The sequence below is a fragment of the Eptesicus fuscus genome, chromosome 20, assembly GCF_027574615.1.
Source record: "Eptesicus fuscus isolate TK198812 chromosome 20, DD_ASM_mEF_20220401, whole genome shotgun sequence".
Classification (NCBI taxonomy): domain Eukaryota; kingdom Metazoa; phylum Chordata; class Mammalia; order Chiroptera; family Vespertilionidae; genus Eptesicus; species Eptesicus fuscus.
In genome coordinates this window covers 7,680,874-7,707,942 of record NC_072492.1, presented here as the reverse complement: position 1 = coordinate 7,707,942, position 27,069 = coordinate 7,680,874, and the positions used below count along the sequence as shown (strand labels likewise).

The 27,069-nt window shown below is 45.6% G+C and overlaps 1 protein-coding gene across 1 annotated transcript in view; it reads left to right on the top strand.

Annotated features, from left to right (window-relative positions):
• Window positions 1-27,069, top strand: part of DNAH9 (dynein axonemal heavy chain 9) — a 333,701-nt gene that overhangs the window by 103,737 nt on the left and 202,895 nt on the right. The window contains exons 27-29 of the mRNA XM_054709112.1: window positions 12,448-12,604; window positions 19,317-19,421; window positions 26,876-27,033. Coding sequence (XP_054565087.1) covers window positions 12,448-12,604; window positions 19,317-19,421; window positions 26,876-27,033 — 420 coding nt within the window. The remainder of the gene's footprint in view (window positions 1-12,447; window positions 12,605-19,316; window positions 19,422-26,875; window positions 27,034-27,069) is intronic.

Sequence of the window (27,069 nt, the reverse complement as noted above, 5' to 3'; positions counted from 1 at the left end):
AAGAGTCAGACTATAAAGTAGGAAGAAGACATTTTTATTCAGTAAGTACTGATAAACTGTTGAAAATTTTTCATCAGAGGAGTAAAACGATGAAACTGTATTTTATGAAGATTTATTCGACTGCAGAACATGGGAAAAGGAGAGAAAGGATGGGGGAATAAAGTCATGGTCCCTGTGAGAAATGATATTTTAATTCTGTCGAGATTTCCGCAAATTCTAAGAGCTAGTGCCCTTTCCCCTTATAATTCCATAGAACACTGAATCTCTTCTCCAAAAGGAGTTGTATATCTGAATGACTGGCTCACCCCAAATAGGTGACTTGTAGGTAATGAACAGACCGTCATAAATTTTGAAGGATAAAATGGCCAAATGGAATCTGTGCTGTCTTTTACTTAATTTTCTCTCTGCCTATTTTAAGTGTTATTGCATGTATCCTGGTTAAATTCTCAGATATCTTTCCCAACAATGTTTAGTTAAGTTGTAATCACTGTGCTCATGGAATGAATAGGATGTGGGAAATGCAGAGTAGTTGAAAATCTAAACATCAACCACAAATTAAGACCTCATGATTTACCTCCCCCTATGCTTTTCACTTTTCAAATTCATTTTCCCTGCTATTCTGGAAAGACCTTCCATCCAGAATCCCACCCAGACCACTCCCCACTTCCTCCTTCCTGGGAAACCCTGTAGAGGTCACACCACTCTCTCTCATCACTCCCCACTACACTTAGACTAAAACCTGAATTCCTCGTGAGGCCTAGTAATTCCTACCAACTGCCCTAAGGCCCGGCCCTCCAGCCACACTGACCTCCTGTCTGTTCCTTGATCCCTTTAAGTTCATTCCAACTTAGAGCCTTTTGCACGAGTAGTTCCCTCTGCCTGGAATGTCCTTCTCTTCCACTGTCACCGTCTCACCCTTTAGTTCTACTCTCAGTTCTGAGGAGACTCTTTCTAACAGACACACCCACACACACGTGTCCGCGCACATACACACACACAGCAATGACCCTGATGGCTCACTCTGCTTGTCTTCTTCCTGACCTTGCCCACATTCTGAAATGACCTTGCTTGCTTGCTTGTTGGCTGCATTCCCTTTTGGAATGTGAGCTCTGTGATCAGGAACCTCTGTGTTTTGTTTGTCGCTCTGTCACCAGCACCCAGTAGATGCTAAATTAATATGGCTCAAATAAACGAATGGTGGTTGAATGTTGAAGTATAAGAATAGGCAGAATCAGGAAGGAGAGGTGGACTCAGAGGAGGCACCTACGCAGGAGTCTGTCTGCGTCTCTGCTGCTGAAGGACACAGGGCATTGAGGTCATATGAGGAGTGATATTTCTGTCTTCTGCTCTTAGCTGGGGACCGACCCTCCTCCCTGCCCCAGCTTAGGCTACAAGGCAGATATCGTCTGTTCAGAGGGAGATGCAGATTTCTCTGCAGCAGGGACGGCAAAAGCAGTAGCAGCGTGGGGAGGGGAGGTTGGCATCTTCAAAATTTGACTTGGGCTCAATCCGTTGGTGGTAATCATTCAGTCAGGGTTAAAGGAAAAGCTTTCTCACCTGCATCTTCACTCGGAGTGGCCCCTCTCGTGTTCCTTTGACTTTCTAGTGACTCTCAGCAAGACACTTCCCCTAAACAGGGAGGAAGTCTGGTACAGAATGCTCTTTGACAGTGATATTTTTGCCTGCCCTGAATCATGATCTAATAGAACATCACTTGGAACAGAACAATGAAGCTATCCTCTATCTGAGCAATTTAATCAGAGTATGTCCATGATGACATTGACGTTGATTTGCTCACTGCTCCACACCCAGGATCCAGTACCATGCCTGGCACATAGTAGGCATGCACGGAATACTCCTGGACTGGATGCAGTGAAACGATTGCTGGGACTTTCGGGTGTGCCAGCTTTTACCATATCATTCAGAATATTGCCTTCCCCTCCATTGACATATCAGACATTATCTCTCCAAGTGATAAAAAGTACAAGACTTTCTTTTCCCGGGGGCTTCATGTCTGCCAACGAGTTGAAGAAGATAATTACCTCTTTTGGACTTAGGAGTCTCTAGAACTATAATGCTAAATGCCTCATAGAGGGAAAGGCGAGGGCTTTGGCAATGAATTGTTTCTAAAGCAGGAATTTATCACCTCTTCTATGAAATAATGCAAATAAGAACTTGAAAGGAAGATTTGCTGCAAACAATGGTGCGTACCATATAGACCTTGACCTTGTTTGGCACATTAGACGCTTTTCCGACAAAGTAGGATGTTGTGAATATTTACATGGCAAATTCCATTTTCTCAATGACTTCCATTATTATCTCAAGAAATGTTTTGCACAGAAAAAAAGAATTGGCCTTAATACAGAAAATCACATTTTAAAGAGCATCCAGCTTTTGCTGGTGTGTAGCTTAAGTACATTTAATTCTCTGCTGCCAGAGGAATTAATCAAATGGACAATTGATCCATACAACCTTTGCACATTCATTAAAAGCACACCCGCATTACAGTGCGTCCGACTGCCTGCCTGTTTCTTTGGAATTTCCCCCCGCCTGGATGGGACTTGAATGTATAAGCAGGCACGTTGGCTCAGTGCTGTGGCAGGGCCCTGGCACGGTGCTACGTTGAACTAAATGGAAATGCTTTTTCAGGCTGAACAAAAGCAATTCTCATAAGTTGTGTCTTAACCTTTAGATGGTCCTCCCTTTTGTCCCCCTCACCTTCACACACAAACGCCCCTTCAGCCCCGAGCCATGTTAAGCAATGTTTTAATCAACCACTTCCCAATTTTGAGCACCTCTTCATTTCTCAGCAACTACTGCAAGTAGGTGAGATGTCATTGTTGCAAGAGTCTTTGAAGGTGATTTCCTGGACAAGGGCACTAGCAAAAGTCAAACACTTTTTTAAAAAAGTTTTTATCTGACATTTTTATGGAAAAATTTAGTAATCTGTAAACAAAGAAAACAAGTCACCCAGAGGTAGCCATTGGTAATGTTGCTTCTACATGTAGACTTTGAAAAAATGTAATTGCAATCGTGTGCTGTGTATAAAATGTCATAGATTGCTCTTTTTATATAGCTCTATATCATGTGCTTATTCTCTAAATATTCTTCTAAAACATTCTAATAGCTGCATTACCTTCTACTTACAAGTATCTTATAATTTATGTAACATTATGGGATATTTAAGTTATATCTAAGCTTTTACTGTTTAAATTAAGGCTGTATGAACTCACTTTTATATGAATTTTTACTATATTTCTCATTAACTCACCAGGAAAGATTCCAAAAAGCAGGATAATTGGATGACACATACTTTCAAATTATTCTTAAAAAAATGTTGCTCTCACTCTTGCTAGTTTATGAGAGTGTTCATCTCACAGAATTCTCGACAGCACTAAGTATTATTGTTAAAATATTATTAATTTTATGTCTCACTTGAAGTTGGATGACCTTAATTACTCGCAAGCCTGAGCATTTTTATGTACTTATTGGTTATTATATTTTCCTCTCATGTGAATTATTTGTTACTGTCATTGCCCATTTTATTATTTTTATACTTATAAAGTCCCTGCCCATTTCAAGATCAGTTTAATATTCACCTTATTTTATCATAGTTTATTTTATTTTACTTTTTCCTTTAACCTCTTATAATTCTTTGGTGAATTTTTTGTCAATTGAGTAAGTGAGCATTTTCATCAAAACATTTTCAGTTACACTCTGGCTGGGTGGCTCAGTGGGATGGAGCATCATCCCATACACCAAAAGGATTTGGGTTCCATTCCTGGTCAGGGCACATACCTAGGTTGCAGGTTCTATCCCTGGTCAAGGCATATGTGGGAGGCACCCAATCGATGTTTCTCTCTCTCAGAACCAATGAAAAAAACATATCCTTGGGTGAGGATCTAAAACAACAACAACAAAACAAAACAAAAACAGTTACAAGTGATAGAAGTCAAGTTCAAACTAACTTAAACAGAAAGAGGCCTTTTGTCTCACCTCCCTGGGAAATGAGTCCAGCTTGCTGTAGTGTAACCATCTCCCGGGCCTTGATAGGGTTTGAATTCTCCAATCATGGCTTTACTTTCTTCTAGTACTGACTTCTCTCTCCCACAGATTTTCTTTGTATGGCTGGAAAGATGGTCTCCATGCCTGCACCTTACAACTTTGGATTCAGACCCTCTCTTGCCCAGCACTGTACATCAGATTCCAAAGGGACTCTGATTGGTTCTGTCTCGATCATGTGCTCATCTCTGATGACCAGTGAGATCAGTATTTTGCTCAAACTTGTGCCTACCCCTGGGAGGATGGGAAATACTTTGATTGACAGCCCCATTAGAATTTGTGGTATAGCGGAGATGACTTCCCAAAGTGTGGAATCCTGAGCAAGGAGAAGCCACGGAAACTATCTCAGGGAGCATATGGTTTGATTTTTTCGTTTGTTTTTAAGTAGGTCTAACATTTTTTAATGAGTAATAGGTCCTTTTCCTTTTTGCTTTGTGATGTTTGCTCTACCATATTCAAAGTTCTGAGTCTATGAAACTACCTCAAAATAGCTGTTTTGTTTCATCAGTATGTTAACTTATCAGCCATATTATTTAAGGCTTGTAACTTTTCATGAATGGTAATTTTTTATAGTAAAGGTCTGCATCAGGCGTCCTCAAACTACGGCCCATGGGCCACATGCAGGTGTTTTTGCCGTTTTGTTTTTTTACTTCAAAATAAGATATGTGCAGTGTGCATAGGAATTTGTTCATAGTTTGTTTTTTTTTAACTATAGTCCGGCCCTCCAACGATCTGAGGGACAGTGAACTGGCCTCCTGTATAAAAAGTTTGAGGACCCCTGGTCTACATCAAGCATCTCAAACTCAAAGGCTAACTCATGGGCCAAATAAACAAGGCATGCGGCCTGTGGGCCACGAGTTTGACATGCTTAATCTACATCATGTGTCTTCATTGACTATTTTTGTTTAGCTTTTCTGTTTCCTCTTTCAAATGAACTTTAATCATTTTGTCCAGTTCCAAAATGTAAATGATTAGGGTTTTAATTGGTCAGTCTTAATTCCTTCAAGTTACTTTTGAATGAATAGCCATCTTTATAAAATGTGACTTATTTCTGGCTTATTTATACTTCAATTATGTTTATCAGAAAAGTTTATAAGTATCTTCATATAGTATTTCTATTATTATCTCTAGATCTTTTTTTTTTTAAATATATTTTATTGATTTTTTACAGAGAGGAAGAGAGAGGAACAGAGAGCCAGAAACATCGATGAGAGAGAAACATCGATCAGCTGCCTCCTGCACACCCCCCACTAGGGATGTGCCCGCAACCAAGGCACGTGCCCTTGACCGGAATCGAACCCGGGACCCTTGAGTCCGCAGGCCGACGCTCTATCCACTGAGCCAAACCGGTTTCGGCTATCTCTAGATCTTTTAAAAATGTTTGTTGCTACTTAAGATTTTATATATATATATATATATATATATATATGTAAACAACTTTATTGAGGTTTATTTTACATACCAAAAATATCATCCATTTTAATGTCAAAATTCAATGACTTTTAGTAAATTTACCAAGTGGTGTAACTATCACCATAAATCAGTTTTACAATGGTAAGATCCCTCATGCCCATTTATAGTTAATCCTCATTCCCAACCCCAGTCACAGGCAACCACTGGATTTCTGTCTTTATAAACTCACCTATTCTGAGCATTTCTTATAAATGGAACCATACAACATGTGCTCTTTTGTGTCTGGCTTCTCTGATTTTGCAGAACGATTTGTGGGTGCATCCATGGTAGAGCAGGTGTCAGTGGTGGGTTCCTCTTTAGTTCTGAATAGTGTTCCATTTCAAAGACATGACCCATTTGGTCTGTCCAGTCACCAGTTGATGAGCACTTAGGCTCTTTCCAGTTGGGGGCCATTATAAGTGATGCTGCTGTGAAATTTGTGTGTACTTCTGTAGATATATGTTTCCATTTCTCTTGGGTGGATACCTACGAGGGGAATTGCTGGATGGTGTGGCAGTTTTGTGTTTAACTTTCTAAGAAACTGTCAAACAATTTTCCAAAGTGGCTGGATCATTTGTTATCCCCACCAGCAATTTAAGAGAGTTCCTGTTTCTCCACATCCTTAACAACATAGCTTATTATCGGTCGTATTAATTATAGCTATTCTAGTGGATGTGAAGTAGTATCCTATTTGAGTTTTAATTTGTATTTTTCTAATAATGATATTGAGTATCTTTTCCTGTGCTCATTGGCCATCTGCATATCTTCCTTGGCATACTCTCTGCACGTATATTTTGCCTATTGTTTAATTTGTCTGTTGTAAGAATTCTTTGCATATTCTGTTTGCATATATGTTTGCATATATTCTATTGCATATAGGTTTGCAGATATTTTATCTCAGTCTGTTGCTCATCTTTTCATTTTCTTAATGGTGTCTTTTGAAGTACAAAAGTTTTAAATTTTGGTGAAGTCCACTTGGTCAGTTTTTTCTTTTATGGACTGTGCTTTTGGTGCTGTAGCTAAGAAATCATTGTTTAATAGCTTTAACTTTCTTTACACTTGTGTAAAACTAATTTTTGTAAATGTATCTTCTGTTCTGCTACTCTGTACTAATACTTATAAGAATTTCACTCTTGATTCTCTTGAGTTTCCTAAGTCACCTCTAGAATTTCTAATATTATGTGAGACGTAAACATCATATGAAGCAAAGCTTCGTTACTAGGCAGTTCCGTTACTAGGTATGTTATCACTTTTGCTACAGAAATCATATGTCATTCATTGCTCTCAGTTCTTTGTGTCACGTTCTGTGAAAGACATTTACCAACCAGTGTATGGCATAAGGAATAGATTCTAAAATTGGGGCGTTTATGCTGAAGACAGACAATTTTCAAAATTGTAAAGTTAAAATGTTATAATTGGGACAGATTTGGCGGATGCTGATGACATTCTTCTACGAATGCTGTTTCTCACACTGAGCTTGAAACCTGTGAAAAGCCTGGGGTCTCCTTCCTGTGAACCATCTAACCACAGCTCCCGGTTCTGTACATGTGCAAGTGCTGAAAGACTAATTTACATTCACTTTTCTTAAATTTTACTTTGTTGGGTCCACCTCATCATTTTCAATTATTAAAATTATTTAGAATTTTTAAGCCACTTAGTGTGTGGTATTTTTTTACATAGCAATGGAAAATGGATACAAGCCAATTAGGATTCCACCAACTCTAAGATTATCCAGACCACATTTCTGGGATAGCCACAAGCTATTTGTAACTGAAATCAGGATATAGTATCTTTGATATTTTCTTTAATCTGTCAAATGAATATCAAAAAAGGAAAAGCTATGTTTTATATATTTACTAGGGACCTGTTGCAGGAAGATTCCTGCAAGAACAGGGCTTCCGGTGGGCTTCCCTCCTGCCGCCGCCACCTGCCCCACCCACCCCACCCACCCCGCCCCACCCACCGCCGCCAGCGCCGCCATCCGCCCGTGCTTCCTTCTATGCTGTCTTCAGTGCCCCCTCCCTCAGCGTATGCAAATTAACCACCATCTTTGTTGGGTTAATTTGCATACTCGCTCTGATTGGCTCTGGGCGTAGCGAAGGTACGGTCAATTAGCATTTTTCTCTTTTATTAGTGTAGATTATCCTGAAAATAATACTTTGAGAGTGAATTGGCTTTCTACCTTTCTTATCTCTTCTTTCATCTCATGCTCATAAGAGCCTGATGGGGCAGATAAGAGCAAAACCTATAGAAGTCATTTGCCCAAAGAAAACAAGAGACTAGTAAGTCTTTTCAAACAACTAAAGCTGACCCCGTGTGAAAGGAGCTGCCTTCTGAAATAAGAAGTTATGCCTTGCTGGGAGGAAAGGCTACAGGAGCATATGATTGTATTTGAAGGCTTTAATGAGAGAGAGCCTGGCATGGGAAAGAGCCAAACCTCTGCCCTGGCCTGTGTGGCTCAGTTGGTTGAGTGTCATCCATGTACCCAAAGGTCGCCAGTTCAATTCCTGCTCAAGGCACATGCCCAGGTTACCAGTTTGATCCCCAGTAGGGGTTATGCAGGAGGCAGCTGATCCATGTTTCTCTCTCTCTCCCTCACTCTTCCTCTCTCTCTAAAGTTAATAATAAGGAGCCCTGCCGGTATAACTCAGTGGTTGACCATTGACCTATGGACCAGGAGGTCATTGTTTGATTCCCGGTCAGGGTACATGCCTGGGCTTCGGGCTCAATCCCCAGTGTGGGTTGATCCCCAATGTGGGGTATACAAGAAGCAAGCCAGTCAGTGATTCTCTCTCATCATTGATATTTCTCTCTCTCTCTCTCCCTTTCCCTTCCTCTGAAATCAATAAAAATATATTTTAAAAAATGAAATAAATAAAAAAGAAAACATGTTAAATAATAAATTTAGAAAAATGAAAAGGAGCCAAACCTATGAGGTCTCTACCAGCACCAAAGGGACTGTGTTCCCAATAAACAGCTAACTGAATTGACCCGTGTTAGGTTAGTTGGTTAGACAAGTGCTCGTCTTAAAAGATTACTTGCCATTCTCACAATTGCTATTGTTTTTGATGCAGCAAATTTATCCAAATTGCTTTGTACGAAGAAAATACTGTGTAATGGACCTCAGTCACACATTTTTAAGGCCCTAAGGTTTAATGACTTTGGCAGATTTCACAAACACTTTGTCGTAGAGGCAAGAGTTGGACCAGTCTGTCTGATGGCAGTCATTGCCCTAACCACTGTAGCATGATTCCCCCACACTAGGAAACAGGCACATACTGAAGCAGTTGGCTTAGGTGATGAAAGAAATGGACAATCTAACAAGAACACAGATGGAATCTTGGAGCAGGAGTGTGTGTCCCCAAGGACAGGACATTCTGCTGGCTCAAGCCTGAGCATAATGCTGACCCACATGCAGCAGAGGGAAATACTGTTTCCTTCTTTTCTTTGGGTTTTCCTCATAGCCCTTTAGCTATTTCATGGCCCTGCCTTAGTTATTACAACTCCTTAAACTGCCCACTTTCTTTTCCTGAGCCTCAGTCTACTATCCTATATAATAAAGAGCTAATATGCTAATTAGACCAGACAGCAGAACAACCTTCCGGAACGACCTTTGGGAACACCAGTGGGCAGGGGGCGGGGCTGTGGGGCCACGAGGCAGCTGGGGCTGTGAGGGCTGAGCATGAATTTCGTGCATCGGGCCTCTAGTTTGTAAATAAAGGGGTTGGATTTGTTGATCTGGGTAGTCCCTTCCAGCTCTGGAGTTCGATGATTATGGGGGAGGCGCATATTTTAGCATTTTCCCCCAAGTGCTTCCTCAGAAGATGGCCAGAAGCTCGGTAGATGCTCCAAAGGAGATCGCCACCGAGTTCTGAGGATTTCTTTTGAGAGATTCTGGAGTTTTCTGTGAGAATTCTATTTTTGAGAAACCCTGTGCTCCTGGACTCCCAGGTTCCTGGAAAGCCCCCAGTTCCAGGGAGAGGAGGCTGGGGTTGCCCTCTGGTGTGGTGGGGGGCAGCCTTGGGACAGAAAGAAGGGAGAGAGAAGGGAGGAAAGTTGCCTGGGGTCCAGCCTCTACCAGTCCAGGCAGCTGGCTCTCCTCCTGGGAGGTTCAGAGCTGTGGCAGGCCCCCAGTAGTTCTAGAAGAAGCCTGAGGCTGGAAGAGGAGAAGGGCACAGGGGCCAATCTGGAGCCAGAACTCAGCTCAGGAGGGCAGGTATGGCTAAGGCTACACACAGGACTTTGTGAAGGTCTAACTATGAATGCGTGAGAGGAGGGAAGCACTGCCAATTGGTTACAGTGACAGAGCCAGGGAGATGAGACGCAGCTTTTCACCTGGACCTGACTCACCTGGCCTTGGGGCCCGCCTGACTGAGCGAGTCCATGGGGAAAAGTGAGGCAGCTGTGTGAGCCCAAGAAATCAAGAGTTAAGTGTAGCTCATGCCCCAATCAGCTGAGCCAACACATTCCATCACACGGGAAAGCTCCAGGTAGAAAAAGTCAGCACCCCTCTCCTCTCTGCCTAGGGAACCTGCCTTCCTGGGTTCACTCTCAAAGGCTGAAACAAATGTGGGAATCTTGCACTTAATTAAAGGAGATCAGGAACTCACTTCAAGTCTTTTCAAAACCATTTTGGTTCTAGTGGAGACCCAGTCACCATCTGCATGGATGGGGTTAACTCTAGATCTCAGATTCAGAAACAGAACTCATGTGAGTGGCCCCCTCAGATGGCTCCTCCCTGTCCAACCTGCAGGCTGGGAGCCTGGGTATTGATTTTCTAGGTATAAAAAATTGGGCCAATGGCACATTTAAAACAGCTTTTTTGAGGTGTAATAATACATGCCTTAATGTTTATCTATTACAAGTGTACAATTCAATGACTTTTAGTAAATTCATAGGTTGTACAACCATTATCACAGCCTAGTTTAGGACACGGCCCTCCCCCTATTCGCAGTCAGTCCACACTCTCAACCCCTCCCAGGCAGCTGCTGACCTAATGTCTGTCTCTGTGCTTTCTGGACATTTCATAAATGAAATGACATAACATGGAACCTTTTGCATTTGACTTCTTTCACTTAGCATAATGTCTTTAAGGTTCATCCTTGTTGTCACATGTATCAGTACTTCATTTTTTTAAGTTCATTGCCTGGCTATGTCACATTTTGTTTATTCATTCACTATTGGTAGACATTTGGGTTGTTTTCAGTTTCTTAGTGTTATAAATACTGCTATGAACATTCCTACCTACGTTTGTCTGCATGCACATACATTCTTATTTCCCGTGGGTAAATTCCTAGGACAATATGGTAATTTTTACTTTTTAAAAAACTGCCAAACTGTTTTCTGGAGTAGTTGTGCCATTTCACATTCCCACCAGCAATTTATGAGGTTTCCAATGTTTGCACATTCTTGGTAATATTTGGTATTGTCTGCCTTTTTTATTATAGCCATCCTGGCGGGTGTGCTGTGGTATCTCATTGTGGATTTAATTTACATTTTTTAATGACCAATGATTTTGAGCATCTTTTCATGTGCTTATTACCCAAAGGCACATTTCCATCTAAATGGAAATATGTATTATTTATTTATTTATTTATTTATTTATTTATTTTTAGAGAGAGTGAGAGAGAAATATCCATGTGAGAGAGAAACAATCAGTTGCCTCCTGCATGCATCCTGACTGTGATCAAACCCGCCACCTTTTGGTGTACGGGAAGACACTCCAACCAACTGAGCCACACTGGCCAGGGTGACAAGTCTTTTTTTTTTTTTTAAGTGTCAAAAACAAGCTTGGAGCTGAGTTTATTTTCATTAGTAAAAATAGTCACAGGAGGATCAAACAGACTGAATGATCGAGCCATTCATTTATGAATTTGTTTCTTTGATTTATAATAATCATAAGGGCCTTTATGTGCTACTCTCTGGAGATGAAATGATAAGACGTAACCCCACCTATATGTATCTTATTAAGACCTGCATGAAAGACGTGTGTTAAATGCATGTAATGGTTGTAAGTGGAGTGGGAACTCTGCTGAGGGGGAACTCACATCTGCTCACTCCTCCAAGTTGAGAGGTCTGGGAACGTGTAGTGGGGGACGTAAAGACAGTATGAGCCCCAAAGGGTTCGTAGCCATCCGCTGGGCAAAGACTGAAGAGGAACTTGATCCAGGTAGACTGGAAGGCTTGGGGGCTGATGGGGAAGGAGAGAGGGACAAGCATAGCCCTCGTGTATCTGGGTATCTTCACCCATCTGGGCTGCTAGAGCAAAATACCACAGCTAGGGAGCTTATAAGCCACAGACGTTTAGTTCTGGAGGCTGGGAATTCCAGCATCAGGGTGCCAGCGTGGTCATGTTCGGGCAAGGACCCTCTTTCTGCCGCGTAGATGGCTGCTTCTCGCTGAGTCCTCACGCGGTGGCAGGGACAGGGGTCCCTCTGCAGCCTCTTATGAAGGCACGAATCCCACTCATGAGGGCTCCAGCTTCCTGACCTAATCACCTCCCAAAGGCCCCACCTCCTAATACTGTCATCTTCAGGGGTTAGGATTTCAACTTACGAGTTTAGGGGGAGACAAATGTTCAGACCATAGCACTGGGCGAGTGAAATAAATGTACATGAACAGACTTATAGCATTGGGCTGGGGAGAGGGGAGCTCTGAGAAATGAGCTGGAGAAGTAGACAGGGCGAGGTCAGGAAGGGCCTGGCAGAGGGGAACCACTGATGCTCTTCAGGGGGGCATCATGATCAGGTGATTCTTCAGAAAGTCTGCCCCACAGCGCTGTGGGGAGCAGATGCGGTGGACTCTAGGGTTTCTTTTCGGAAGCTGCCAGGCCTCCCCTGAGCTCCCAGCTCTCTCTCACTAGGACCTGGCCAGGCTGGAGCTACTCATCAGCACCCGTGGCCCTGGCCATCACCCATGCCCCTATGTTCACAGGTGCTACATCACCCTCACCCAGTCTCTGCACCTGACCATGAGTGGAGCTCCAGCAGGACCTGCAGGCACAGGCAAGACGGAGACCACCAAGGACCTGGGCCGCGCGCTGGGCATCATGGTCTACGTGTTCAACTGCTCAGAGCAGATGGACTACAAGGTACAGGCCTGGCTTTGGGAGGGACTAGGAACGGAGCAGCAGTCCAAACCAGGGACCCCTTATCCATGCCACCCTGGCCAGCTCAGAGACCCAACGTGGAGAGCTCTGCTCCCTCCTCCACGGAAGAACACACTCATTTGGTCCTGGAGCTTGCTTATTTTTTAATATATTTTTATTGATTTCAGAGAGGAAGGGAGAGGGAGAGAGAGAATCATCAATAATGAGAATAATTGATCAGCTGCTTCCTGCACACCCCTACTGGGGATCGAGCCCTCAACCCGGGTATGTGCCCTTGACCGGAATCAAACCCGGCACCCCTCAGTCCACAGGCTGACGCTCTATCCACTGAGCCAAACCAGCTAGGACAGTCTTGGAGTTCATTGACATTGTGAACTTCACACATGGAATCTGCTTCCTCTGAGGAGGTTTGCAACCACAGACGGTTTTCTTACTTCACCTTTGGAGTCTTCCTATCATCATCTGTAAAACAAAGGAGCCAAATATATATGCAAAGGTCTGAATTTCCTATTTGGCCTAGAACCACAGAAAGCAGCTCATATAAAGTCTTATAAAAATAACATAAAAATCATATGTGTGCTCTTCTGTAAAAATGGTCATTTCCCCCAGAGTATCCACAAGGGCAAAATATTCTGTAAGGGCAGGTGTGACTTCTGAAGACAAACTAGATTAACCCCTCCCTACTCCTAGCAAGAGATGCCCACACAAGACAAGTGCAAGGCTAATGTTCTTCACTTAGGCACTTGCCACTCCAGGTTCTGTGACACAGAGCCAAGCAAAGGACCCATTAGGGAACTATTACCCAGGAACCTCTACTCAAGACTGGTCCTTATGTAGATTCCTTTTTAAAAACTATAATAACATCCTGCCTTGCTGTCTCATTGTTTTTATAACAGGGTGGCATGTAAATAAATTTAGAGTAGAAAAAATAAAACAAATGCATGAAGAAGAGATTAAATATTTATGTGCATAAATCATGTGTATTGATTGCAAAATAAATTGAATTTAAAACCAATTTTAGAGAAGGCAAGATAATACGTGCAGTTACCACGTTTAGATGCTTTAAGTGCAGTTCACCTCCGGTAACTTCAGTGAGCTCTCCTATATATGAAATTTGCTGTGCAGAGCGTTGTAGAATCTATAGCACCGTGTTTTCTCATAGCAAGCAAACAAAATAAGGATGCGGACCCAAATAACTGTCTTCCTTAGTCTACACACTCTGAATTTTAACATGGTTGCTTTTATTGATAAACACTTTAAGATATGTTTCCTTTGAAGTCAGGCTGGAAGAAGAAAGATTTTTTTCCCCCTTTAATGAAATAAGCTCACCTTAAAGATTATTTTAAGTTTCTAGATTCTTCCATTGTTGAGCAATGGCGGCATTGCTGAAATAAGTGTGCTCTCTTCTCCCAGGAGGAACATTCTGGAGAACACACTCATTTAGATGGGAAGACCTGGCATGTTGATTAAAGAAAGTCAGCGATGTCTTCTGTCACGCCAGGCCTAGCACACGGGAAGAGATGAGTTGGCCCACAGCCAGGGGTCACGCCTTTACAACTTTTTCTTAATCCTGACCCACTGATTCCTCTAAGGCAGTGGTTCTCAACCTTCCTGATGCCGCGACCCTTTCATACAGTTCCTCATGTAGTGGTGACCCCCAACCATAAAATTATTTTCGTTGCTACTTCATAACTGTAATTTTGCTACTGTTATGAATCGTAATGTAAATATCTGTGTTTTCCGATGGTCTTAGGTGACCCTGCTAGCGGTTCTCAACCCGTGGGTCAGGTTGAGAACCCCTGCTGTAGAGCCTAAGACCATCGGAAAACACATATTTACATTACGATTCATTAACAGTAGCAAAATTAGTTATGAAGTAGCAACGAAAATAATTTTATGGTTGGGGGTCACCACAACATGAGGAACTGTATGAAAGGGTCGCGGCATTAGGAAGGTTGAGAACCACTGCTCTAAGGGTACATGGTGAGAGGGGGAGTCTATCTTCAGTTTGTCTGAAAAGTGAGCAAAGCTTTGGCCATGTAAGTCTAGGCGAGACACAGAGCAGAGTACCATCAGTGGGGGTAGCCACAGTGAAGCGCCCCAAAAGGAGAGCCATCCCGTCCCCTCCTGGACACTAAGCATCCTTGGTAACCAGTCTCACTAAACTGTTCTCCAACCTGATCTTCCCTTTGTTGTCCAGCGATTCAGACTATTTTTAGCACAAAGCACACTCCAGCAATCCAGTGAATGTGAATATCACCATTGTTCAGCTTGTGCTGGGCATCATGAGAGGATACCAAAAATAGAGGTAGATGATAGATAGATAGATAGATAGATAGATAGATAGATAGATAGATAGATGATAGATAGATAGATAGATAGATGATAGATGATATATATATAGATAGACAGATAGATAGATAGATGATAGATAGATAGAAGATAGATTGATAGATAGATAAGGTATGACCCAGTCCATTTGGAGAGACAAGAGACATGTGAAATTAGGGGAGACACCAGCCAACATTACCCTGAGTGGGGATGTGTGTTCCACGAACTCTGAGCCCTGGGTGCTCCAGCGTAGAGGGAGAGCCACTGAGTGTGCTGAGCCCTTGGAAGGTGTGAGCCCCAAGGCTGTTGAACATTTGGGGGAGTGCCAAACAGGGCATTATGATTTAACACAGCCCAGTTCTCTGTGCAGTCGATGTCCTTCCCCTGCCCCTGGGCCTGATCCCCCTGGACGCTCCTGGTGGGCGGCTAGGATGGAGAGAGGAAGGGGGTCAGGAAGAGCCGTCACAGGGCAGCATTCTGTTATGTCATTCACGACACTCAGGCAACATATTCTGTTTGTGTATCTCCAGAGAGCAAGCTGGAAATGAGCATAGAACAGTGGCCAAGTACCAGAGAGTGGGTTGGGGAACAAGAGAAGAGAGAAGATGGGTTGTATAAGAAGGGGCGGACACAAAGCCACTGGGAGACCAAGGAGTGGCGGGCTGCAGAAAGGCCTGCGGGCTTAGGTCAGAAGTAGGAGCGTGATGAGAACAAGTGGCATTCAAGGGAGCCTCCTGGGCGGGAGGTAATGGAGACAGGAGACTGGAAGGAAAGGAACTTTGTGGTAAGAGCATTGCAGTTATTCAAGCCGGAGAGGGTGAGGAGCAGATGATGGGGTAGCAAACCTGGAGAAGAAGAAATGAGGCTTTTTAAAAATTGAATAATACCTAGTGCCCATGAGGAGGAATGGGTGGTGAAGCCGGGAAGGCTCGGAGAGAGTTGGGGCCATAGTCAAGGACCCTCACAGTCCTCTTTGCCACAGGAATCCTGTTAGGAGGCATGCAGTGATGGAGGGAGGCACAGAAGGGTATAGAGACTTGGGGAAAAAGGGAAAGTTGTTGCTTTATTAGTGCTGGCTGGAAAGCGTGTAAAATTAGCCACTTTCTCTGGAAACGGTTGCAGTTTGACTGCTCGCGTCTTCTTTATAGTTCAGCAGCAAGACTTTCCCCCTGGGCCTCAGATTAGAGAGGCTATTGCTGAAGCATCAAATGGTTTGGAGCCTAAAACTCTCCGGGTTCTTGTTGACTTTCTGTAGCAGCAACCCTATAGAACACCCACCCCTTGAAACCTGCTCACTTGATTTCTGAAACATTAAGCTTCCACCTTCTCCTTCCTCTCTGATCTTCCTTCTGAGTTTCAGTTTCTGATTCTCTTTCATGTTTTCCAGTTTTACTCAGGCACTGACGGCGCCCTAACCTGCCTTCCAACTTTACCTCCTCTCTTCCCTGGGTGGTGGGGGTCTCCATTCGGATGCCCTCCCCTCATACTTGGTTATCACTCTCCTCCCAGGGAGTTCCTACTGACTCCTGTCTTCCTCCCGGCCAGATTCCTCGTCCCATTAATACAGGGATGGGGAACCTTTTTTCTGCCAAGGGCCATTTGGATATTTATAACATCATTCGTGGGTCATAAAAACTTATCAGCTTAAAAATTAGCCTGCTATATTTGATCAATCGTGTAATTAACTCACCCCTCGTGCCTTGGCAGGGCCAGACTAAATGATTTTGAGGGCCTTATACGGCCCTCAGGCTGGACATTCCCCACCCCTGCATTCATATGAATAATCTCATTTTCCTCTGCAGTCCAGGGTGGAAATTCTGAGATATTCTGATAGCTTCATGTCCTTCCCTCTGTAGTTCCGATCAGTCCCCAATGCTGACTCTTCCTTCAGCAGGCTTCTCGCTTCCAGGTCTTCAACCCTATTATTCTTGCCTTCATCCCAGCCCAGAGTCTCACCACCTTGTAGCAAGGCAACGCCACAGCCTAGAGCCACTGTACAGTTGGGGTGGTTCAAAAATAGGCCCAGGCGGAGTCCTGGGGTGCTGTACAGGCCCCCAGGGGGAAGACTGCAGGAATGACAAGTATCCACCTATGAAAACTCTACCTTTTTCCGTTTTATATATTGGGTATGCACTTGATGAAAGGGATCCACAGCCTAAAAATGCTTTCACTTATATGCATATATGCATAGCCCGTAGGCAGACAATAGTGCAGGGAAGACGGGGACAGCTCAGGCGTGGGGTGGAGGGGGTCAATGGGGGACAAGGGGGGAACATCTGTAATACTTTCAACAATATACATGTTTAAAAACCCACTGTTAATGTGGAAAAGCAGAGCTTTTGATTCCTGAACTTCCACTTAAGTATTTGTGACATTTGACAGATTGCTGTCATTATCCCAAATATAATAATAGATATTACTATATATCTCAAATGTTCTACATACATATATCTTTATGAATATAATAATAGCAATAGCCAGCCTGGAAATTACGGTACCTCCTAGAGAGATGTGACTGCTCCATCTGAACTAGCCACATCACCCTCATTAAAGCTCCAGTGGGACTTACCATCTGATGGCCTTATTTTTGTGTCATTGTCAGTTCTCGCCACTAGAACGTAAGCCCCCTTGAAACAGGGGCCCTGTCTCCCTTGTTCACTGCTGGTTCCTCATGATCTGGTACAGTCCCCCCACATCATACAGACTCGGTAAGCATTTGCATGAATAGAGGAATCATTTAATTCAAGGAGCTTAATAAAAGGTGGTGTTTATTCTTCCCTCTCTTTTCAAAGTCTGCCCCACATCCAGCTTAGCATATGCAGTGTTAGACTGGTTCTGCTAAAAAATGTTGATTTAATGATATTTTTCTCTGTTTCAAACCTCCAAAGATTCCTTTCAATAATTCAAGTATTTTCATAGCCATGACCCTCTTTCGTAATTCAACTTTCCAGCTAAAATTCACCTTTATTTTTCTGTGGGAACATCATGATTTTGCTCATTCTTTGTTCGTAATCTTTCCTCTGCCAGGAAAGCCCTCACCCTTCCATTATGCCTACACGGACACTATTATCCCATTAAGCCAGCATTCCCAATGCATGCTCTGAAGGTACCATATGGTTCTGTCAGATGCCAAGGCCCCAGATCTTCTGACTTCTGTTCTTGTGTTCTTTCCACTAATGTTTGCCAGAGTGCATTCTGGGAAAACCAGGGACCACATAAGGAGAAAAAAATCCATATAAAAAATCCAGCCACATAAAACAGTTGAAGTGAATTAATTGTGCAGGACTTCTCGGGCTCTTAAAATGCTAATACATGTTGTAAATTGGGTTATAGAACGTGTGTTTCCCAAATTTGCTTGACCAGAGAGTCTCGTCTTCAAGGAGCATCTTCCGGATTTGGCATTCCATGAAATAAACTTTGGAAAGTGCTGCTGTAATAGTGTCTGAAATTCACCTCTGGCAAAACTAATGATTCCAGGGCACTTTGCCCCACTCCTCTGAACTCGTCTGTGACATCCGTGGTTTCTGTTGTCCCCTGGAACCGATGCTTGTGTGGCCATTTACTTGTTTTCTTTGTGTACCTTATCTCCACAACCTGACCAGAAGTTCTTAGAGGAACCGAGCCCCCTGAGTCTAGCACATGAGCTGTGCAGAGCTGGTGGTCAAACAATGCCCACTCAATAAATGAATGGGACTTTCCTCCTATTTGCATTTTCCCAGCACTTTAATGATAGCTCCTTGCCAATGACCCTGGGAGTGTCTACCAGCAACCTCTCCAGTTATATGGCTCCATGCTTTACTAGTTCATGCAGAATGCTCAGAATGGTTTTTATTTTTAGGACAGATATACATCTACCCTCTGAAATTCTCTCCTGGCTCTCATTAGAAAGACTTACCTGCAGTTTATTTTCTATAGATGTTATCGCTTCGGCCCCACCTCCAGCTTCCTGTTGCCCTGGGAAACCTGGGTATTCAGGCAGGGCTTTAAAGATACAGACATAACCTTTTTCATCAGCACATGCCAAAGGCTGAGTGGCAGACCTTTTGTCTGCCTGGTGCAAGAAAATATTTTATTCATTTCCTGGGATTTTGAAAGCTACAGAATCAACAGTAATGCAAGCCCGATGGCATTTGGAAAGGATTTTGTTCTAAGTGTCTTGAAAAGGTTCTGTTTGATCCTGTGTCTTTTGTTGGCACCCACAGCCATAAAAAAATTTAATTGTTCTTGAAATTTTAATACAAGTTTCTAACCCGGGGTCTGTAGGGGTCTGGGAGTATCTATAATAAAGAGGATGAAAATGACTTAGGTGTGTATTGATAAGCCAGGCATGATGGTCATTTAATCTTTATACGTTTCATTGCAGTCTTGTGGCAACATCTACAAGGGCCTTGCTCAGACTGGTGCCTGGGGCTGTTTTGATGAATTTAATCGAATCTCCGTGGAGGTCCTGTCGGTGGTGGCAGTACAGGTATGGGGGCCAGAAGTTGCTGGAAGCCCCGTGGTTTCCATGCTGAGCACTGCACTGTGGAAGTCTGCATCCTCTTGTTTTCAACCTCTCCTCCTCCCCTTCCCCGTCTCCCTCCCACCCTTGCATTTCATGCCCCTTCCTCCACCCTCTAAGTCAGGCCTGAGTGCAGGACATGGGAACCCTGCAGATCCCTATCGAGGTGGACCCATTTACTGCTGTGGGACTCCAATTCCTCCTCTGCAAAGTGGGACTAAAGGCCAGCCAGCTCACCTGTTTCCCAGGTGAGGAAAGGGTCCCTGGATGGCGGAGCCAGCTCCTTGGATAGGGCGTCGGCTTTGGGAATGGTCAGGCCAGGGCTTAGCTCCGCTCTGTGTTACCTGGCTGGAGTCTGGCGAGTTGCTCCCTCTCTCAGCCCAGGTCACTTACTGACATGTGAGTGAGGGTTGCAGAGTGAATGTCACTGGGTGAAGGAAGTCGTGTTCTGGTCGGGTTTTATGTAAGCCTGCCCCTCGCCTTTCAAGTCACCCAGAGAGCCCTTCCCGAACCTGCCACACAGCAAGCGCTGCGCTCGAGGCAGGGGAGGGTCCCTGTTACAGGGACCAGAACGTGGGTTCCTGGGACAGACGTGAGCACGTGTTAGTGTGCTCAGTGGCTTGAATCCTGACTCACATGAGGGGATAGGACTGCTAGACGCGCCGTCTGGGAGCCAGGCTGTAAAAGGATGGAGAGGATCTGAACCTGGGTAAGGACCTCATAGGCAGCGGAGCATCAGAAGGGGGGTGGGGTGGGGAACGTGCACACACCTTTACTGAAAGTCTGTTCTGTACCAGGTACTTGTCATGTATCATCTCCTAATTCAGTGGTCGGCAAACTCATTAGTCAACAGAGCCAAATATCAACAGTACAACGATTGAAATTTCTTTTGAGAGCCAATTTTTTTAAACTTAAACTTCTTCTAATGCCACTTCTTCAAAATAGACTCGCCCAGGCTGTGGTATTTTGTGGAAGAGCCACACTCAAGGGGCCAAAGAGCAGCATGTGGCTCACGAACAGCGGTTTGCCGACCACTGTCCTAATATGTCTTATGTTCTCATACCAGCCCTATGAGCCACCCTTATATAGACAGACAGAGGGGTCTCAAAAATGTCTACACACTTTAACAGCTGATAGCTCAATTTTGAAAAGGAAATGTATTTTAATAAACACTGCCTTTATAATTATTCAAACTGTGTGTATACATTTTGTGTGTGTATACACACACACACACACACACACACACACCACCTCTCTCTCTCTCTCTCTCTCTCTTAGATATATAGATCTATATATCTTAGATATAATATATATATATATATATATATGTATATATATATATATATATGAGAGAGAGAGAGAGAGGTGTGTGGTGTGTGTGTGTGTGTGATAGATAGATAGATAGATAGATATAGATAGATAGATATAGATATAGATAGATATAGATATAGATAATTTAAACCCGTCCACACTGAGCAGGTACAGGTCTGGGCACAGAGCTGGTGTACAGGAGGTAAAATAAGAACACGTTTAAACAGGCAGGTTCCAACCAAATAGTAAACATTCCTTGATGCCAGGATGTGCACTCTGCCTTCCTCAATGGGCAGCAGGGACCCCTGCAGATGCTGGGAGAGAAATTAGCCCCTGCCTGGCCGTGGTTCTGAGGAGAGCGGGCAGAGGGAGAACAGTGCCTGCCCTCAGTCAGAGCTTAATGACAGCTGCAAAGGCCTGAGCAGGAGCCTGACAGCCTGCCCATCGGCCCCCCAGTCCCTAGAGAGACGCACCAGTTCCCGTGCTCCCCCTGTAAGCGGAGCCCCATCCTGTTGCTTCAACAGGCAAAGCGCGCGGAGGGACGCTGTGCAGTGACAGCCGCTGTGGCGGTCTGGGAGCAGCCGTGGCCTGGTGCTTCCAGTTCGTGCCCGCACACTTTGCCATCAAAATGGTTTCCTTTTCCCTTATCATTCGCTTTTATTACTAAAGCAATCTGTAACCACTATGGAAAAGAAAACTGGACTCTTTGGTCCCTACAGGCCTTTTGTTGAATTTTCTCAGGTCCAGGCAAAGAACAATGAAACCTTTAGCCTAACTGATACTTTTCTTAGGCGAGTGTGCAGGGCTGAGGAAAAGGGCAGCAGCAAAGGGGTGGGGGCAGAGGCTAAGGCAGCATCCTCCCCGCTCCAGCTGGCCTGGCAGGAGCCAGTCTCCACCCACACCCCCCACACGGGCACCCTCTGCCCAGCATGATGTCCCTGCCACAGGTGGGCTGGACGTGGAGCCGCGTATAGGTACGGGAGCAACCGCAGGCTGAACGGGAGGAGAACTCACACCATCAGCTAACCACCCTGGCCGCCCTCCCCGTCAGCTGTGACAACAAAAATATCTCAAGTCTCAGCCAAATGTTCGCTTGGGAGGGCAGGTGCGAAATCACCCCACTGAGGACACTGGTTTCTACGTAGCTTTCCTTTTTTGTTTGTTTAATGGGTGCTAAAAGCACCTGTTCTTATTTTGTGGAAACTTATGCCTCTAAATAATAACAAACGTGAGTATTTTCTGAACAAAACAATTCCTCTGAAAATGCATATACAGGGGTGGGCAGACATAGGTTTACAGTTGTTCACATGGAAGAAGACATGCAGGCTATGATCATGACAATAGCTTTATTAATTCTGTGTTCCGTGTACTCACAACTGTAAGCCTACTTTTGCCCACCCTGTGCTTGATGGTGCGCGGGGCTCTGGTAGGTTTTTGGGGAAGTGGCGCCGGATTTCCTGGTTTTTAACTCAGGCTGCCCCACTTACCACTGCTAGACATCTGGCAAATTTATTTTCTTCTTTTAACTTTTCATTTTTGAAAAAAGTTTTAAGTTCTAGAAAAGTTGCAAAAATAGTATAGTTTCCAAATATCCCTCCCTTAGCCTCTTCTATGTCAACATCATCCTATCTAATAAAAGAGTAATATGCAAATTAACTGTCACTCCGCGACAAAAATGGCGGCCCCCATAGCCACAAGATGGCGACACCCAGTCCCCTCAGCCCCACTGCTGCAGTGTCTGGGCCTGTCAGCCCCGCCGGGGTTCACGGGGACCAAGCGGCGAGGCTGGATCCGCCCCCAGATACAGCAGACAGAGCCCTGACAGCAGGGCTTGGGGGCTTCCTTAGCGCAGAGGTGGCAGGAACACCCCCAGGCCCAGCAGACAGAGCCCAGACAGCAGGGCATGGGAGCTTCATTCGCAGGGTGATGGTGGGGAAGCCCCAGGCCCGGCAGACAGAGCCCAGACAGCAGGGCATGGAGGCTTCGTTCGTAGGGTGATGGCAGGGAAGACCCAGGCCCGGCAGACAGAGCCCAGACAGCAGGGCTCGGGGGATTCCTTAGCAAGGTGGCAGCGGGAACACCCCCAGGCCCCGCAGACAGAGCCCAGACAACAGGGAATGGGGGCTTCCTTAGTGTGTCAGTGTCCAGCGAAGTCTGCAGGCCTGGCAGACAGAGCACACTGCAGGGCATTGGGGCTTCCTTCGCATGGCGCATGGCGGCGGCAGGCAGAGAGTGAACAGCAGGGCATGGGGGCTTCATCTCCATGGCTGCAGCGAAACCCCCAGGCCCCACAGAGAGCAGAGAACCATGGGAGTGGGCCTAAGTCATCAGTAGGACATCCCCTGAGAGCTCCTGGATTGTAGAGGGTGCAGGTTGGGCTGAGGGACCCCCGTGCATGAATTTCATGCACTGGGCCTCTAGTATATAATATAATACAGTCTCCTAACTGCCTTCTGCCTCAGTTTCCTCATCTATAAAATTAGGACCCACCCATCTCATACAGCTGTGAAGAGGACTGAATGGGATAATTCCTGTAAAATACTCAAAATAGCACCTGGAACATATCGAGCACTCAGCAAATGTCAGTTATTATTTTGTTGTTATTCCCTGTGGCTTTAAAATCTCCCCGAATGGTGAACGGTTAGTGGAGAAACAGACCCCATGAGTAAGGAGTGGACCTTGCAGCCCTGTATGCCAGTCTGCGCCTACCTGTGTGTGTGCCTCCACCTGCTGAGCCTGCAGTTCAACCCACACACTCGCCCACCTGCTCCTGCCATGGCATCCGGAGGGACGTCCAGGATCCTGATCTCTGCTACCTCCCGGTGGCTTGTCCCAGGACCCCAGTTGCTGTGACTGCGTGAGGCAATGCCCTAGAGCTCACCTGTCCTGCAGAAGCCGGGCGAACAGAACCTGGCATTAGCACCAATGGGCCAACGCTAATTCATCCTCCAGTCTGTTCAACACTCTTCTCAAGGAATTTTTTGAATGAGCCCCAAACTTGGGCTGCAGAATTTACACAAGAGCGCAGACCACGGGTCCTACATCATCAATTCTCCCTGAGCTTGAGGATTCTGGGCCCTGGTGTTGCCGGAGGGAATGTTATCAGAGGGAACAGCAGAAAAGGTCTGGGCTGTTGCTCACTTTTGCCTCTAGCCAGAGGCATCAGAGCACTTTGTAAATGGTAATTAAGCTCACCTTCCCAGCCATAACAAGTGATGCTCAGTATATGTTGCAGATGGAGCCCTGGGGCCTAAGGAGAGAACCCAGCCTTTACGACTCACCTGGCTTGCAGGGTGGTGAGAGGCTGCGTGGCAGGGCTGTGCTGAGCCCAAGGAACAGCAGAGCTGGTCTGTTTGGCAGGTGTGCTGGGCGCTGGAGGGTCGGTCTCAAACTAATTGTTATGAGCCCAGATACATTCGCTCATGAGAGCTTCACTTGGGGAAAGGAGCTGAATGCTAATTGCAGAACTGCCATGCATTCTGCAAACACTACTGTTTCAGGCCCTGGGGAGAGCCTTGCCCAGTGCACGCCCTCCCTCCTCCTCCCCCCTCCACCCCCTGTCACACACACACACACACACACACACACGCACACACACACACACACACGATTTGTACAAGTAACAGGACTGACCACGTTAGCCTGCAGCCCAAGTTTGAAGCTCATTGAAAAAAATCTTGCACCGGCCCCAGCTTTCAGTATTGCTTTCAAAACCCTGAGAGGCTAGGACTGCTCAGAGACATTCCAGGGCTAGCAGAACAAGTGTGTCCATTGTCCCTCCCACTCCCCCCACCCGCCTTCTGTTGATCATCTGTGTGCATGTCTTTTCAAAGCACCAGGTGTGGAAATAAATGGGTGAATTTCATTTCTCCTCCCCCCACTGCTAGTAAGAGTGACCTAGAATGGCGATCTGACCAGGTCAAGCTTCAGCTTAAATCCCCGTGGCTCCAGACCACAATTAAGAAAAAGCCTAATCTCTGTAGAAAGGCACTAATACACTGGGGGATGTGGCCCCAGCCTACTTTTGCCACTGTGGCTTTCTTCTCCTCACCAAACAGCACCACCCTCCATACAGATCACCTAGGCTTAGTACAGCCTGTTCTGTAGACTAGCGGGTGGCTGTGAGGAGTCAGACCAAGATGAGGACCACAGCTGTGAAGATGGGCACATCGACAGTTTCCATGTCACCTGCTGTTTTTAAGTGCTTTCTATATGCAAAACTCTTTTTGTTGTTGCTAATCCTCATCCAAGGATATTTTTTCCATTGATTTTCAGAGAGAGTGGAAGGGAGGGGGGAAGAGAGAGAGAGAGGAAAGAGAGAGAGAAACATCGATGTGAGAGAGACACATAGATTGGTTGCCTCCCTCACACGCCCTGACAAGGGCCTGAGACCAAACCTGCAACCCAGGTACGTGCCCTTGACTGGAATCAAACCTGACACCCTTCTGTGTATGAGCTGATGCTCTAGCTGCTGAGCCACACCACCCATCTAAACTCTATGATGCTATTTAACTTAATCCTTAGAATAAGCCAAGAGGGAAGGGGCTGGAGTTCTCTCCATCACACAGCAGCTAAGAGCCCCGGCTCCAGAATTCACTTGCCTGATTCAAATCCAGACATTACCACTTAGTAGCTGTGTAAGGTTGGGCAAACTACTGCACCTCTCAATGCCTCCATTTCATCATAGAGAAATGGGGATGATAACATTAAAGTGTTCCCCTCCAGGATTATATCCTAAGAAACTTGAAGCACCAATCAGAAAGGATATATGTACCCCTACGTTAATAGCAGCACAATTTATAATAGCTAAGTTCTGGAAACAGCCCAAGTGCCCATCAGAAGATGAATGGATTAAAAAACTGGTACATCTACACAATGGAACACTACACTGCTGTAAAAAAGAAAGAACTCTTACCATTTGCAACAGCATGGAGGGACCTGGAGAGCATCATGCTAAGCGAAATAAGCCAGTCAGAGAAAGACAAGTATCACATGATCTCACTGATTTGTGGACTCTAATTAAAATAAACGGATGAACAAAATAGATCCAGAGACATAGAAGCATGGAACAGACTGATAAATCTCAGAGGGAAGGTTAGGGGCGGGGGAGAGATTAACCAGATAACTTACATGCATATACGCATAACCCAAGGACACAGACAATAGTGAGGTGAAGGCCTGGGGAGGAGTGGGAGTGGGGAAAAGGGATCAAAGGGGGGGGGGAGGGAGGACATCTGTAATGCTTTCAACAATAAAGATACTTTTTAAAAAAATAAAAAATGTGAGCAAAACAAAATGAAAAGGTGCCCCCCACGAGGGATTGTGTTGAGGATCAAGTGAGTTAATACATAAAAAGTGCTCTGCACGGTGCTCAGCGCGTGGTCAGTGCTCACACACTGTGTTACTGCAGAGGGACCAGGCACAGAGACCTAGACACCGGCTCGCCGTGCCTCCCACCCTCCTGCCACCGTGTTGGAAACGTGGTGTGTGGCCACAGTTCCTTTAAACACACCCATACCCATCAGTAGGGGTTCAGGTTGCAGTCACTGGGCCTGTCCCTCAGGGAAAGGGCCCGGGTTGTGGTCACTGGGCCTGTCACTCAGGGAAAGGGCCCGGGTTGCGGTCACTGGGCCTGTCCCTCAGGGAAAGGGCCCGGGTTGTGGTCACTGGGCCTGTCCATCAGGGAAAGGGCCCGGGTTGCGGTCACTGGGCCTGTCCCTCAGGGAAAGGACCTGGGTTATGGTCACTGGGCCTGTCACTCAGGGAAAGGGCCCGGGTTGTGGTCACTGGGCCTGTCCCTCAGGGAAAGGGCCCAGGTTGCGGTCACTGGGCCTGTCACTCAGGGAAAGGGTCCGGGTTGCGGTCACTGGGCCTGACCCTCAGGGAAAGGGCCCGGGTTGTGGTCACTGGGCCTGTCCATCAGGGAAAGGGCCCGGGTTGCGGTCACTGGGCCTGTCCCTCAGGGAAAGGGCCCGGGTTGTGGTCACTGGGCCTGTCCCTCGGGGAAAGGGGCCACAAAACACGTGTCTGTGTTGGGGGGTTCCCAGTTTTGGCTTCCACCCCAACACAGAAACCCAATGCGCACACCTGTCCATTGGCTTGTTCACCAGGTGAAAAGCATTCAAGATGCAATTCGAGATAAGAAGGAGAAGTTCAACTTCCTTGGAGAGGAGATTAGCCTGAATCCCTCCGTGGGCATCTTCATCACCATGAACCCCGGCTACGCGGGCCGCACGGAGCTGCCCGAGAACCTGAAGGCTCTCTTCAGGTGAGCACCAGCCCGCCCCTCCTGAGGGCCCCAAGC